A 15,258-nucleotide genomic window follows, 5' to 3' on the forward strand; every position below is an offset into this window, starting at 1 on the left:
TGTTTTGAGGTTTCTTTGTTGGGTTTTTTGGCTATGTTTTTTATTTTTGATTATTGGTAGTTTTTTTGTAGTTTTTTTGTAGTTTTTTTGTAGTTTTTTTGTAGTTTTTTTGTAGTTTTTTTGTAGTTTTTTTGTAGTTTTTCCCTTTTCCAATTTTTCCTTTTCACTGCAGCACTGTTATTTTAGGACTAAAGGACATTGTTGAGGAAGAGAGTGGTTATGTTATATTCACAGTTTTGTCTGATTGGGAAAACAGAAACTGCCTGTGTGGTTGGGAAAACAGAAAAAAAGATAAATTCTCTATCAAGATGTAGGGCAAGTTTCTTGAGCAGGTAGCTTTTAAGGTCTGTTTTGTGGTTGCTGTGATGTAGACTGAAGACATTAGTCCAAAATCTGCCTTAAATTACAGACAGAATTAAAGCTTTTCAGCTTTACTATTGCTCCAGCTATTTACTCAAACCACTAGAATTAAAGATTTGCCTTTAGGAAAGGGAATTGAATTATTATCTAGTCTCTCCAGTCCATGATCTGTATATAATCTAGCTCATCTATGTGATTGCTGTTAGTGTTCATGTATTATAGTATGTCCTTAAAGCTATCCGTAAGTTACAGGTTTTAACTGGCATTTGATAATTCTTCATCCTTGAGTTAAAAATAGAACTAAACATTGGCAATATGGTTGTGTAACACTGTGCAATTGAAACTTTGCCTGCTGCTCCACCCTCCAAATCCTTGCATCTCCTCTGGGATTGTGCATAAACACAAGCATAAACATGTACACATGTACACATATGCATGGACAAGTCCCTTTCAGTGAGAACATAAAGGGAATGCTGTTTTTTGTGCAGAGGTGCACAATAAGGATGGGGATATCAATGTTTAAACAATTTTGCTGACAAATCAATGCAGTGGGCTGCCTCTAAGCCAGACCTAGAGCTGTGCAGGGTGTTGTGTTACACCAGTTCCTTGCTTCCAGAGGAAGGACTGGGCTGTGCTACCTTCACAGATTGGCTTGGTTTTCATGAACCTGAATGTATCAATTGTGTCCCTTTGTACTCCAGTCTGTCAGTGGGCAGTAACTCAGATCAGATGGCTACAAGGTCTGTCTGTAAACACTGAGCATCTTTGGCGTGAGGATATTGATTTTTTTTTAGTGCATGCAAAATGTGCTCAAGGTTTTGATCTAAAAGGACTAAATCAAGACATTGCTTGCAGGCCCACATCGCATTGGCTATGGCTTGGATTTATTTGTGTACAAAAGCTGGTCACTAGAACTCACCTGTAAGGCTTTGGAAATGTCCTTCCATGTGTCTTGTGTATTCTGCTGTATTCCTGTCTTGTCCCACAGTTAATTACAGCTGCTGGTAGAAAAGCTGTCATGTTAGGCAATGCCAGGCACTGCTGGAATTGTGTTTTCCTAGACTTTGAGGGCAGAGTGAGGCACTGCATGACTAGTCCTCTTTGCAGGTAATGCCATAGGAGGCAGTAATTTTTCTTCGATGGCAAGGGCATGAGCTCTAAGAGAGAATGGGATCTCATCAGTCCAAGGGTTATGAGATGCAGTGTTGTACATGCTTCTGGTGCCTATTCACAGATTCAGTGTTGCCATGCTCTAGTTAAAGAATAACTAAAAGTGTCTGCTGTTGTATTTGACTCTGGGTGTTGCTATAGCGTTTGCTTTAGATTCTTCTTAGTTTCTTATTTTTGCTAGTTTATAAAGGGTTATGCATGATTGTTGAGATAGGAAGCATTGTAGATATCACAGTGTGGATTCTAGAATTAGAAGTATATGTTTCCCTAATCACTTCTTTAATTAATGTTTTGTCTTGGGTATGAGATATTTGGAGTCTGAGAACCTGTGATATAGCTGAAACAATCTATTTTATCTATTTTTCTCGGGGAGGGGGGGGAAGACACTGGTAAAAAGAAAAATTTGGAAGCAGATAGATAATAATTCTCTTCCTGTAGTTCTGTGTCAGTGTAGAAGTGGTTCTTCTGGCCAAGGCTTTAACCAGTCAAATCAACCCAATAACCAGGTTTAAACATCTGGAAAAAATATTATAATTTTTGAGAGAGAGACAAAAATGTTGATTGTTAACTGTGGTTAGAGAAACTTTATTCACATATATACAGGTCCAGTGTGCCTAGATGATGCTTCAGAGGATACAGCTGAGTGTAACTTTTGGATCTCTGTAAAGGGTTTGCATCTTTCACTCTGGGTCTGTTCCTGGGTGTCTTGGTTTGAAGGACAGGTATCTGCCACGGAAGGTGGGAACCTCCCTTGGAATGGAAAAAAATACTACTCCCTTCCCTCTCAATTATTTTAACTTTGAAATTAAGGGGCTTTCAGGCAGAGATATGGGAAAAGTAGTTCTTCACTAGTATGTGTGTGTGTAAGAAGGCGAACAAACCCCAGCTCTGGCACTGGCACCAAACCGAGCACAATCCCAGTCCAGCCTCTCCCGGCTGCGGCGCTTTCCCCTTGCTGCAGTTCTGGGCACGGCCGTCAGGGGCGCTGCTGGCTCTGGGCTGGGCAGGGTGGGTGCGGTGATTCCCCCGCGCCTGCAGGGGGCGCTGTGGCGCGGGCTCGGCCAGGCTCCCTCATGTGCTGATGGTGGGTGGGATAGATGGCGAACATGGGCTGAGCAGGAACTTCGGCAGGGATTAACAGATCCCAGAGGAGCACATGTTGTGTATCAGAAACTCCGCAGCTGTAGCGGGGTATCCCGGCAGGCAGGCAGTGTGGGGTTACACTGTAGTGAAGGAGCAGTGGGGCTGGGCAGTGGCAGCCAGGCTCCCAAACGCAGCTGAGAGGGGCTCCCTTGGAGGGGGTGGGGGGTTTGGGGTTCCAGTTTTTCCCCTGAGGCACCAGAGTAGATGTTGAGGGTTCTTTTCTAGTGAGGCAGGGTGTTAATAAGGTCCCAGTTCAATAGCTGCTCCACAAGCAGAGCTTCATTTGCAGCAGGAGACAGAGCTCTGCAGTGGTGGCAAGTTGTCCCCTCAGTGACCACGGCCTGTCTCCCATCCAGTGTCAAGAATGAGAGCCGGAGAGGAGCCGAGCCCAGCCCCTCACCGTCCCCCCGGCCAAAATCTCCAGGTATCCAAGGAGAAAACCCCCCCCCAAGTAAGAGAGTAGCCAGCTGCACCCTTCCCTCACCTTGACCATTTCTTCTGTCTCTCCTAAGTACAGGTCATTATTGTCTCTAAGCAACAGATGGGACAACATTCCATGAGAGAAGCAAAAGGAGAAATCTTAACCCCCAACACTGGGGCTGGAAGTGCCATTCAGAAACCAACTTCTGCCCAGATCTCTCTAGTGGGTTGGTTTTTTCCTCTCTTCCCCAAGCATACTTTTAATGTAATATGATGTGTCTCATCATTGTGCTGCCTGAACTGCATAACTTGGGTTTATTTTAGGCCACACTCCTGAAGTCCCTGGCACAGGCAGCTCTGAGTCTCAAGGGACATTGACACAGCTGAAGGAGCTGTGGCCCAGGGCAGGGCACTCCTCATGAAGCTCTTCAAAAAGAGGTTGGATGAAACAACGACCTTTGGAAAAGGTTTGGTACATTTGGTGGCAATGGAATGACACCATTTTTCATCTATTGATATTATAATTTTGCATTTATTTATTTCACTTTATGACTGTTATTTGTCTTAGCATAAGAATGTTTCGTGGACATAGTGTGATGCATTTGCATACCTTTAGAATCAGGAGGAACAGCTGAAGCACCAAAAGTGATCTGAATTTTCCAGCTTGTGAGTATTTGGTTGTGTAACCTGAGCTGACTGATGCTTCTCAAGATGAGACCACTGGTGTAAGTGCCTAAGCTTGAACTCATGACTAACTCTTGCTGAAGGGTGAGAGTTTGGCCTGTCACAGCTGGGAGGAGGAGCCTTAACTCTTCCAATGAGCACTTCAGCCACTAAGAGCTTCCCATTCACTGTCTTCTGATTAGTTCCAAACTTGAGTTTAAAGCTAGTCTCACAAGTTAATATAAGACATAACAGAATAAGTGCTTCTCAGATGTTCAAAAGGTTGGGGCTTTTTTTCAGGTTGTAGTTTCTCCTTGCCGGCTTCAGTTGGCTTGTAAGGGGACTGTAGCAAAACAAACTCACTAGAATTAATATATTTTAATCAGTGAAATTAAGCTGAGGACCAACTTGGAAGACTTTGGTTCTACTGGAATAACATCTCTGATTAGCTTGGGGCTAAATTACTAATTCCAGTGAGGGATTTTGAAGTTTTTATTTGGCTTAATGTGCAAAGTGCTTAAATATTCTGTCATATTTAGCAATCTGAAACACCAGGACCCTGCGAATCTGTGTCTAAAGGCTAAACCCCACAAAAATAATGCTAAAGTTGTTGCCTTAATACTCTAAACTAAACAGATATTGCCTTTAGTGACATTTTCAAAATCTGTATGGAGCAATAGTATATTACTTGAAATTTTTAATGTGACAAATTAAGATTTCAATGTGATTCAGTACACACAAACTTAGAGCATTGACACCAATTAACTCTTAAACAAAAGCTTTAGTGTTTTCTGGATATTGTGCTCTAATGATGGCAGCTTGGTGAGCTGCTATTTCATGTTTGCTGTTTAGACATATATCTAGTGAAATGAATATAAATTGAGTTCTGGCTCTTGATTAGTAATCTATACAGCTGTTAGCTTGAACTCTAAAATCTGGGGCTTTAAAATTCAGGAGGGGGAAAAATGGACAATTTCAGCAATGAGAAGAGGCATTGGTGAGCTAAATTAAATGGTTGATGATAATTGCGATAGCTTACAAAGAATGATGCTATGTTATTTACAAAAGCTCCTTTTTGCATGGAATCTGATGCCTTCTCCCATGAGCTTGCTTATAATTCATATTCCACTTTAATATGCCTGCAAAATGTGCTTTCTTTCTGTATATGTATTATTTTTAGGATGTTATGTTTCCTTGGTGCATACACAATGAGCCTGAAATCCTGTAGGAATGTGTTTAATTTGAAAGTTTTATCCTCTGGGCCTGGTTAATTCAAATAGGAGGCTCAGAACAGTGCTGCAGTGCTGGCAAGAATGCAGGAATGACAAATCATCTGTACAAAGGTAGCAGAGAGCCCAGGTGGCTGTGGTGCCTGTGCTCGAGAAGGTGCCACTGTCCTCAAGATCTGCTCTCTGAAGCTGCTCTGCTTCCTCCTTTGCTCTGTCAGTGCTGGGAAATGAGGGCTTGGCCAGCTTTGCTTTCCTTTATACCCTTAGCATCGTTCCTCGGCGTTTCATAATTACAGCTTGCCCAGATCTGCTCCCATCCCGCGGCATGCTGCGGAGCAGGGAGCTGCCTGCCTCCCTCCTCTGCTGCTGAAGCAATGCATAGACAGGATTTGGAGAGGGATTGCTGGTATCTTTTAATGCTGGAAAAAAATGGAACTGTGGCCAGTTCAGGCCTCTACCCTGTATTTTTTTGGTAGATGGAAGGAATACACTTGCTGAGTCTGTCCTTCTGTGAGATCAGTAAGCTGTGTTTGTTCTGCAGGAATGTGAGAGCTCAGGAATTCCAGTGTGCAGCCTGCTGGAAAGTGCTGCTGGCTCATGGGCAGCAGAGGGGAATGGGCCTTGCAATGATGGCTGGGGGAGAGAAATGAAAGGCATTTTTTATAATACCCTGGGCAGCATACGCAGGATGTTATGTCTGGCTTGGACTGGGCTGACGTGGTGCATCGGATTTTTTTTCTTATAATGCTGGAAACATAGCTATAAAGGAAATTCAGAGATAGAAATGGAACAAAATTAAAATGAAAAGCAAGCTTTATATTTCACAGTGAATAATTTGTAGCATCTTTCCTCAAAGAAATTGGACTGCCACTAGAGATACGAAGCAAGCAGCATAAAATTTTCTGCAGATTTATAATCCACTTGAATATCCAAATTGTGGCAGCCCCATTCTGTGACTTTGGGAAAAGGCACAGTTGTGGGCAGCTGTGGGGTGGGGTTAGGAGATGCCTCCAAGCAGCTCAGCTAAAGGAGGATTCCAAATGTGTGTTAGAAAAGAGGAGACAGTAGGGTGGAGAGAACAGATGAGAGCTTCTGGCTTGTAGTTGGCCAAGGTTTGTACATGCTGGTGCAGAAAGAGAAGGTATTAGCTCCTTCCTTAAAAGGGGATATGCGTTTACTGTGGTCATATGTCCTTTTCTTCCAGTACCTCTGGAGGGTGGAGTGGGTATTAGGACTTTTCCATTGCTGCTCATGAACAACTGGAGTTGAAACTTGCTTCCTTTCAGGAAAGGGGTTGGAGTCAGATTTTTTTCTGGTCTCTGATGGTAGACTTGTCTTAAATTAGAGACAGCACTCACCTGTACCTTTCTTGAAATATATCTGTCTTCACTGGCTTTCATTTTGATGTGATGCAGAATGGGTTTCCTTTCTGTTGGAAATCCACAGGCCCTCTGCAATCCTTGCCCTCCGTGGAATTCACCAGTCACACCCCAAAAATACCCTCTCTTTTTAGGAACAGAAGTGTTGAGAAGCCAAGAAGTGTGCATATGCAGGGGAGATCCCAGTCAGTGTAATACACCTGATCAGTGGCTGTCAAGTACCTCATTTATTTCAGTATAGTAATAATGCAAGTCCCTGAGGTCGATTCTTGTCTCTGGAATTTGCTGTGTACAAATGCTTTTCTGTTCTGATGAATTCAGTCATCAAAGTCCCATTGGCAGGGCCAGTGCTGAGCAGCCCCTGGCTTAGAAAAAATAAGCTGTGGTTTTCTGGGATTTTTTTTTTTCCTTTATTTAGGCTGAGACTTACATTGCCCAAGAATTTTTGTGTCCCTATTCCTGGTTTTCATATATGGTCTAGATAAGAAATGAAGCCTTTAATAATTTTAAATACTAGGAAATAGAAGAGAATGAAGAATCCATGCCATTTTATCTGCATCTTGCTTAAAAAGAAACTGCTTTGTCTGAAGAAAAAACAGACAAATTGTTAGTTTGAGTTCATTGCCTTCTTTAGAAGTCGCTGGGAAAGAGTTACTCCCCTTGCTTCCCTAGGAGTGTACACTGGGATTTCTAGCTCACATTTATTTTGCTGAGACTTTGGAGTCATGTTTTTCTATGTTTTTGATGTAGGACCTAATTAGGCCCTACACATCTTAATACTTTTTGCTACATCTGCATTAAAGATGGCATTGCATATATTTGCATACAATTTACATTTAAAAGTTGGCCATGCTGTGTGCAATAATCATTTTAACCAAGTACCATTGACAGTCAATATACATATCCATGCAGAATACGTAGGGGTTATGGGAATAAGCATACAAAAACATATGGGTGCACACTGCTGTCAGTGTCAAGCAGTTTGAAGAAATCAGGTGGTCTTTCTCAACATCATAATTTTCTTGGAGCATTTCCCACAAGAAACCAAGAGGAGCTTAAAGATTAGAGCTCCTTCTTTAACTACACACTACGTGTGCAAGACTGTGAAACTGTTCTAGTACCCCAAAACATACCCCAAGGTCTGAGCCCTTACAATGTGGTACAGGTGCCATGGCCAATCAGGATGCCCAGAGGTGACATTTGTTTCTGGTACTTCAGCAATGCCCAATCTGAATTTAAATGATAGTTAAAAATCAAATGCCTGGGAAAGTTTGAGATTACTGTATTTTCATTCTAGCATATAAAAGATAGTTTGTTTACTAATTTGTTTTCAGAAGTACTGCCGATGGTCAGTTGTGGAAAATCGTGAGGGCTTTTTGGTGTTTCCTGTGGAAGCACACCGGCGTGCTAAATTTTTCACTTATCTCAAATCAGAAAAGGAATCTTTTTTTGGCAGGAAGTCAGTCAAAAAAAAAAATGAAGTGAGTTACCTTGCAGGGCAAAGAATCTGTGTGTGTTGACACTTAGGCCAAACATGTAGCCCATGAGATGCAGATTTACATCTTGAATAGTCAATTTTAAAAACATGCCAACAGAAGTGTCTCTGTTTTACTTGGCAAAACTCAGCTGTTTTTGTTTGTTTGTTTGGGTTTTTTGTTTTGGTTTGGTTTTTTGTTTGTGGGATCAACATTTCTCATTTCATGATTGTGGTGATGGCAAAACCTTTTCAGACTTGTTAAAAAAAAGGCATGAAAAGAGCTTGAAGTCAGCTGGTGCTTAGGCAAGTAAAGATCAGACAGAGGCATATTCTTTTCAGGCAGACTTCAGAGCTGATCTCTGGGGTAGAAACTGGGAGTTGGGATTTCATGCTATGGATGAGTTGCACAAAGCAGCAGAGTCAAATGTTAATTTATGTCTTGGTGGTTAAGTAGTGGGAAAAATCAAGAAGGCTTAATAAAATGTCATCTACAGGCAAATAGTTTGACTTCTTTGTATTTACTTATCTTTCTGTGTTCATCTGTGTAGACATCACAGGCAGCTGAGGTTTGGGAAGTTGGCAAGCTGATGAATTAAGGATTTGATTTTGCAATATTGAAGTTAACTGGCCTTTGTCCATTGTCTTGGTCAGCTACTGTGTTCCTCTGTTAGGTGGGGAACAGAATAAATGCTCACTTTTTCAGTATTCCCAGATAAATGGAAAGGCTTTCTAAATCATGCACTCTCTGAAACTTGGTGTCATGAGTTTCTCCAGTCTGTTTCCTCTGCAAATTGAGCACAATTGAACTCCTGAGAGAAGCTCTGAGCTGACCTACTGTTCCTACAGCAGTGTGAAATTGCCTGAGCCAGTTCAGTGCTGGATCTGCCCTTGTCAAGCTGCGTTGTTAACACTGGGTTAACCACTGTGATGCTGGTGTAACTAACTGGGGATGACAATTGCCATGTGCAGTTTAATCAACTGTGATACTGACTAAACAGGGCTTTTATAAAATCCAGTAACATTTCATGTTAATAGTCATTATGCTGACCAATAGTACCTTGGATTGTCAGTGATGCGAATGTTTATGTCTTAAAAAGTATGGGGGAGAGAAGATTTGCAGCAAGGTTAATACTTCAGAAATACTCAAGTCAAGGATTTTGGCCTCTTCAGACCTTAGTGGTTTTCTGCTCCCTTCTCTGTGCTGGGCTTCAGTTTCCCTGCAGGCAATGCAGCATCTGCTTGTATACATTATTATATTATTATAATATATTTGCAGTGTGATACCTGCTTTGCCTTTGCACATTTAGGACAGCACCAGGTTCTGAGTCTTGATTCAGCTCTTGGATCTCTAATGGCTCTAATCTGTTGTAGCTGTGGGAAAACTTACCTGAAAATGGCTTGGTTTACTGCCCCCAAAAAATCCTACATTGTGGTTAAGTAATTTAATTGTATAATAATTTGTTCTTCCTCACATTCTTCCCCCCCCTTTTTTTTTTTGTTTTTTTTTGTTTTTTTTTTTTTGTTTGTTTTTTTTTTGTTTTTTTGTTTTTTTGTTTTTGTTTTTGGGGTTTTTTTTGTTTGTTTGTGTTTTTTTAATAACATCACCTCATTCAAAGGAATCAAAGAGCTTTTTCTGAAATGGCCCTTTTCAGACAAAAGGCCTTCAGAGTAGCTTTTCTGTATATGCATTCTACACAATATGAATTCTGTAAAAATAAGTTCTGAAAATTTTCGTATCTGCTTAGTAAAATATGAGCTTAGTTTCAAATCCCATGAACTCTGAAGTTCCCCCTCCTTAGGGAGTGCTCTTCTGAGGTAACATTTCTGCTTTTATATTTACAGACATTCTAATTATCTGGATGATGATTGTGAATGTGTGGCTTATAACCTATTCTGTGAGGTTTGAAAAAGCTGGAGAGTGATTGTAGATACTGCTCTTATCTTAAATGATGAGAAACTAAAACATGAGAGAAGAATGCAGAAAATGGAATATAAAAAAATCATGTTTTACTAATGAAAATCTTCCAGATTAAGCACAAAAAGGAAAGGGAAAAGGAAAAGAAACTCCCACAGTAAACAAGTGAGAGGTTTGAATCCAATGCAGAATGCTCTATGTATAACTGATGATTAGAATTTATTTTGATTGTGCTGCTCTTTTTACTTTGTGGCACTAAAGCTTAACTGCACTGTAAAATTTGTCAGGAAGGAAATGAGTGGCTTTTAGGTTTCTGTTTCTCAGTACATATAAATACCAAATTTTTGTGGGCTTTGTCACCTGGAGAGTTTTTTGGGGAAGTAGTTAACATGACTTTGTTGTTGATACCAGCTATAAATAATTAGTTACACTGGTATTTAAAATGCCATCCTTACAGATCGATGTTAGATCATTGGAATCAGTCAGGCCCTTCATGGTATGCAAGTACTCTTTCAGACTGTCAGCAGGCTTGGGCAAGTGCCATGTGTGTGGTGATACTTCATGCACGTTTTTCTGTCCTGCACATGTCTTAGTGTTGCCATGTGCCTGGAGGATTGGAAGTATAAATTCAGACTTGGGGGTAGGATTTAAGAGCTACTAGTGAATTCCCCTAAAGAGAGGAAGGGGTGATTCTCAGATGCTGCCTCAAGACTTCTAAATTTTTGCCATTGTATAAATGCCAAAATTAAGACATTTGAAAGTCTTTCTATGGAAAGAATATATGGGAGAGAAGGAGAGATCCCTTCCAAACCTCAATTACCAAGGGATTCTGTGGCCATTAAGGTGGCTGGGGGCTGCAGCACTGCTGCATGAGGAGAGACCAGTGAGCTGGGTATGTTCAGCTGGCTCAAGGAAAAGGGGGATTGTAGTACAGAGTGGGACCTCAGTGAATTCTTCAGCTTTCTAATGGACAGCTGTAGAGGAAGGAGGTCACCTTCCCCAGGTATGTGCACACCTGCAGCAAGGGCAGTCCCTGCTGGGGATGGGAGTGCTCAGGGACCTCAGTGGGTTTTCCAGGGAGGGTGTTGTGTCTTCAACCCTAAAGACTTTCAAATCCAACTGGCTGTGGCCCTGAGCAAGCTGAACTAGCTTTGAATTTAGCCCAGTCATTACTGGCCAATAAGGAAATAAAATTTTCTTCTTACAGTGTTTATAAATGACATGTAATGGTTTTCAATGTCACATGGCTCTTTCTGAATGAAAACTACTGCAAATTACTGGGTTTTTATTTGAATTTATCACTAAACAGCCTTTGGCATTTAATAGCAAAGGAATGTTGTTGTTGTTGTAGCACATGGACTCCCAAATGTTGGAAATATGGTGGCATATGTTCTTTTAGTGCATGTTTTAAGAATTGCTATTAACTTTTAAAGGCAATATCTTGAAATTGTGAGAAATTAAGCACAAAATCTCATGGATCTTTTGTACTCCTTTCATGCACTGTATAGAGATCCTTTGGGAATGCTGCCATTATTTCATAATTGCATTGCTTGGCTGTTACTCATTTAAACAGAGAGCCACATTTTTCCAAAATAGTTACTCTGACCTTTGGGCAATTAACGTATGGCTTGTCAAAGAGGTGTTCAGCATTCCTTAGACTGCCTCTGATGCAATTTGATGTGCTCTTAATACTGGGGGAAAAATGAAGTTCGTAGTGTATTCAGTCAGTGTGTGCAGCATGTGGATCTCCAGGAGCTGTGGATAAATGTGTCTGAGGAGGGGGACTGCAAGGCTGCATCTAGTAGAGCTGGAATGGAAAGTAAGAGAAATCTCTGCAGTGATTTGTGCTTAAATTTATGCTCTGAAATGACAGAAGCACAGGCTAAGCTGGGAATCTGTAAAGTACTTGACAGCCTGTGCATTACCAAGCAGGAAGTATTTTAGAAGTCAGTTGAAATAGGGAGGTTTTGCATAGCTGTTTTCTACTATTAGCTGTTTAATGCTCAAAATTGTTACATGTTTAATTAGGTAGATTTGGGTTCAAAACTGAATAATTTGAAAATTTAACATGAAGAGGAAATTACTTAGGAAATTGTGCTCTGGAAATGAGAGCACTGTCAGTTTATTCCATTTGTTGGTCACTCAGGTAAAGCTTCTGAACATTTTTTACATTACAAATGGACACGTTGTTCTTAAAAAGTTCTAAGGGAGAGAAGCTAGCAGTGTATGCAGTTCATGTGTTGATTAATCTGCCTCCTTTTATTTATTTTCCATCAAGTTGTGCAAATTAATAAGCTGGTGAAGTTTCATCATGGTCTGACCTGCTATAGCTGTATCTTTCAATGCACTTCAGCAAATAGATCAAAATGCAAACCAACACTGGCAGAAGAGGCCTTGTGACCAAATTCTGCCCTTGCAGAACTCTACTGTGCTCAGGACAGATGGATGCTTTGGATCTTTTAAATGTACTTTTGTTCATCATGTCTTGGTAGTCTGCATGTAGTTTTATTGTTCTTTTACAGACTTTGAGCTTTGAAAAAGGCCTTGCATTACTTTTGACATAAATTTTCTCCTATTGCCTAAAGAGAAACTGTGGTGAAGGGAATGCATGTAGTGTTGTTCAGAATTCAACAGCATAAGATGAACCAGAGTTGATTTACTTGTGCTTTCTTCCTACATTTTTGTTGTGTGCATCAGTTTTATAAAGATCACTCTGGAGCTGGCTTCAAAGAATTTTACTTGATCCTTGCACCTTGCACTGACTTGGGGCATTTTCCAAGCAAATGTCCTGACTTGATGCTTGTTGAGGCATTTGCAGCTATACAGGATTATTCAGAAGCATAAGTAGCCTTGAGGAGGAGAAAAGGTCACAAGCTCATTCCACAAAACATGAAAAATATGTATTTTTGCGTGTTAAAATAGTGGGGAATTCTTCTTTGCCTTCATGTTTGTTAATGGATGCTATATCTTCTGTGTTTAACAGTAAATAAATCTTTCCTGTGTCAAGAAATACTGTCAAGACAAGTAGGAATATAACAGGTCATTTACATAATGGAAGAAAATAGTGGAAATAGGGAAGAAAAAAAAGTGGTTTTGTGCGGCGTTAGCTTTCGCCCTCCCCGGCTGCACACAGCTCTTGAGAGCCTGGCTGTGGCGCAGCTTCCATGTGCTGCCGGGGTTTTCTGCCGCAGGTTCCCGGACACGGCTCCGTGTCTTGGGCGCGTGGGCTGGCCAGCCTCTGTTACCGTGCGCTAGGGATACGGTAAAGAGGTAAGGAATTTGTCCATTTACTCTGTGCTTGGCAGCAATGGTTTATTGGTCACGTGGCGCAGTTCGATGGAAAGACGCAACCGCTCCCAGCATTCACATGGGAGAAAATGGCGCCTGGGTGCCGGCGGGTAGGATTTTATGGAGGGGTGGGGCGAGAGGATCCACGGCCTGCCGTCTAATAGGGGCGGCTGCCGTGGCAGTGATGCCAGCAACAGTGACCAACCAGAGAACCCCGCAGGGGCGGGCACCGAGCCTCCGGCTGAGTGGGATTGTGTGGATTGGGGTGGCAGGCACGGGGTTTCCCGAGGCCGGGTGGGGGGGGTGGTTAAAGGAGTGGCAGAGGGGGAGGATCCGGCTGCAGGCAGCATGGGGCCAGAAACCGCGGGGGGGAAAACGACACGGGGGAAGCACGGGGGTACACAGGACTCGACTAGCTAACACAAATAAGAACCCCTAAAACCAAATCCCAGGATGCAACAGTTTTGTTATGTGTTTTGTTATGTGTGTTATGAAGTGAGTGCCTGTGAGATACTCAGAAGTGTTGAACAATTACCATGTTTTGTCCTGTGACATCCTGCAGGTGCAGGGTTGTGCAGGCCTTGGCACATGGCCATGCAGGAAGGGTCTGTGATCAGCTGCACTGACGGGAGGCAGCGCCCAGAACTCCATCAGGGTGGGTGGGACACTGCAGGTGCCCCAAGGCACGGCAGGGTAAAACAGCAGCAGCAAGAGACCAACGGGGGAAACAGAGGGAGATTGTGCTCAAAAGGAGGAAAACACGTTTGTCTTCCCTTAGTGATCATGTGATGTTCCCTGCTTTTGGCCAGCAGGATGTGATGGAAATGCATCAGATCAGCTCTCTGGTTCATGTGTTTGTGTGTGACAGCACCACTTGAGAAAAAGATACAGCCTGAGCACAGCACAGCCGTTCATCTCGCCCTGCTGTCAGGAGCTGCATTCATTGTGCAGTGTCCCAGGGTTTCTCCTGCTTTCTTGGCCTTTGTGATGGCCTGTGGCACTGGGTTCTGCCAGTTGTTCTGTGAGTTTGGCTGGGTCCCCTCCTGGTCTTTCCTGTATAAAAGCATTAGCTGTTATATATTCTGTACCTTCAATAACTGTCAGAATTTCAGAAATATTTCTAGTCTATTGGATTATTTCTTTTCACATTTCAGATGCCCAAATTTCTCAGGCATATGTGGTTTCCTATAGTGAAATTTCATATTGCAACTGTCATGCGTGTTGGAGTTTGCTCCTGCTGCGGATAGAAATAACCCTTGGTAAACTCCTTCTTCTGTGTGAAAACCCTCAGAATGAGGGAATATGTTCCTTATAAGTAGTGTTATGATACTTTTGAGCTTTTTAGAGTTAAAAACAAGATGTAGAAAGAGAACAGTCAGTAGAAATCTTGTTCTACTAGAGACTGGGGGTGTGCCTCTGGTTTCACTTCTATCCTACTGTCAGTTTTCTTCCTCCCTGCTCTCCTCTTGCTACCTTTCTTCCCTGCCCTCCCTCACCCCCCCCGTACACAGTGTGCCAGAGTTACTCCATTCTGGTCAGCTTTTTGTAAGCTTTCTGTGTAGCTGGACTTAAAGAACAAGTCCTGGCTGTACCTGGAGGCCACAGTAGGCGAGGCCCATCTCTTTAGTTCAGAGAAAAATCCTGCTTCCCAATATATCTTTTTTTTTTTTTTAACTTAGCAGCACTTTCTCAAAAACATCTTCCACACAAAATTAGAAGCTAAGAGGAATGGTGTTCTGTGCCAAGGGAGCAGGGGATAAAAGGACTCAGAAATCCAGGCATCTGTTAATAGCTCTGTGACCAGATTGTTACATGACTTTGTGAAAGGCTTATAACCTGTCTCTATCTCCCTTTCTGCAACTAGAAAATGTGTAAATAATACTTTTCTCACCAGCTTAATTAGTAGATGCCCACAATGCATGAGAAAAAAAATTGCTGTGTTTTTCAGAGTTAATTGCAGTGATGTGCCAGAAGTCCATAAGCTCACCCTTCTGAGTGCTGTCTGTACTGACTGCTGCCAAGTGTTTTCTTCAGGTCGCAAATTTATGAAAACTCACAGCTGAATTCCTTATGTTGAATATTGCAGAAGACTTAAACAAACTACTTATCATGTCTGTATATCTCAGGAGATGAATGGTTAATCCAGGATCTAGCAAAGGTAGTCTCTTTTCTTCCATCTGGTATTATCCATTATCAAAGTTAGCTTGAATTTCA

The 15,258-nt window shown here is 41.9% G+C and overlaps 1 protein-coding gene across 3 annotated transcripts in view; it reads left to right on the forward strand.

Annotated features, from left to right (window-relative positions):
• The first annotated feature begins 2,969 nt into the window (after window positions 1-2,969).
• The window catches only part of LOC128813635 (nuclear receptor ROR-alpha), a 249,576-nt gene continuing 237,287 nt past the window's right edge, over window positions 2,970-15,258 (forward strand). For 2 of the 3 annotated variants that reach the window (XM_053988923.1, XM_053988926.1), the window contains exons 1-3: window positions 2,970-3,097; window positions 3,191-3,316; window positions 3,418-3,560. In XM_053988923.1, the coding sequence (XP_053844898.1) occupies window positions 3,512-3,560 (49 nt within the window). In that variant the 5' untranslated portion in view covers window positions 2,970-3,097; window positions 3,191-3,316; window positions 3,418-3,511. Of the gene's footprint in view, window positions 3,098-3,190; window positions 3,321-3,417; window positions 3,561-15,258 lie in introns of all 3 variants that reach the window. The other variant, XM_053988924.1, reaches the window with a different exon arrangement.

Source organism: Vidua macroura, chromosome 12 (assembly GCF_024509145.1).
Source record: "Vidua macroura isolate BioBank_ID:100142 chromosome 12, ASM2450914v1, whole genome shotgun sequence".
Taxonomy (NCBI): domain Eukaryota; kingdom Metazoa; phylum Chordata; class Aves; order Passeriformes; family Viduidae; genus Vidua; species Vidua macroura.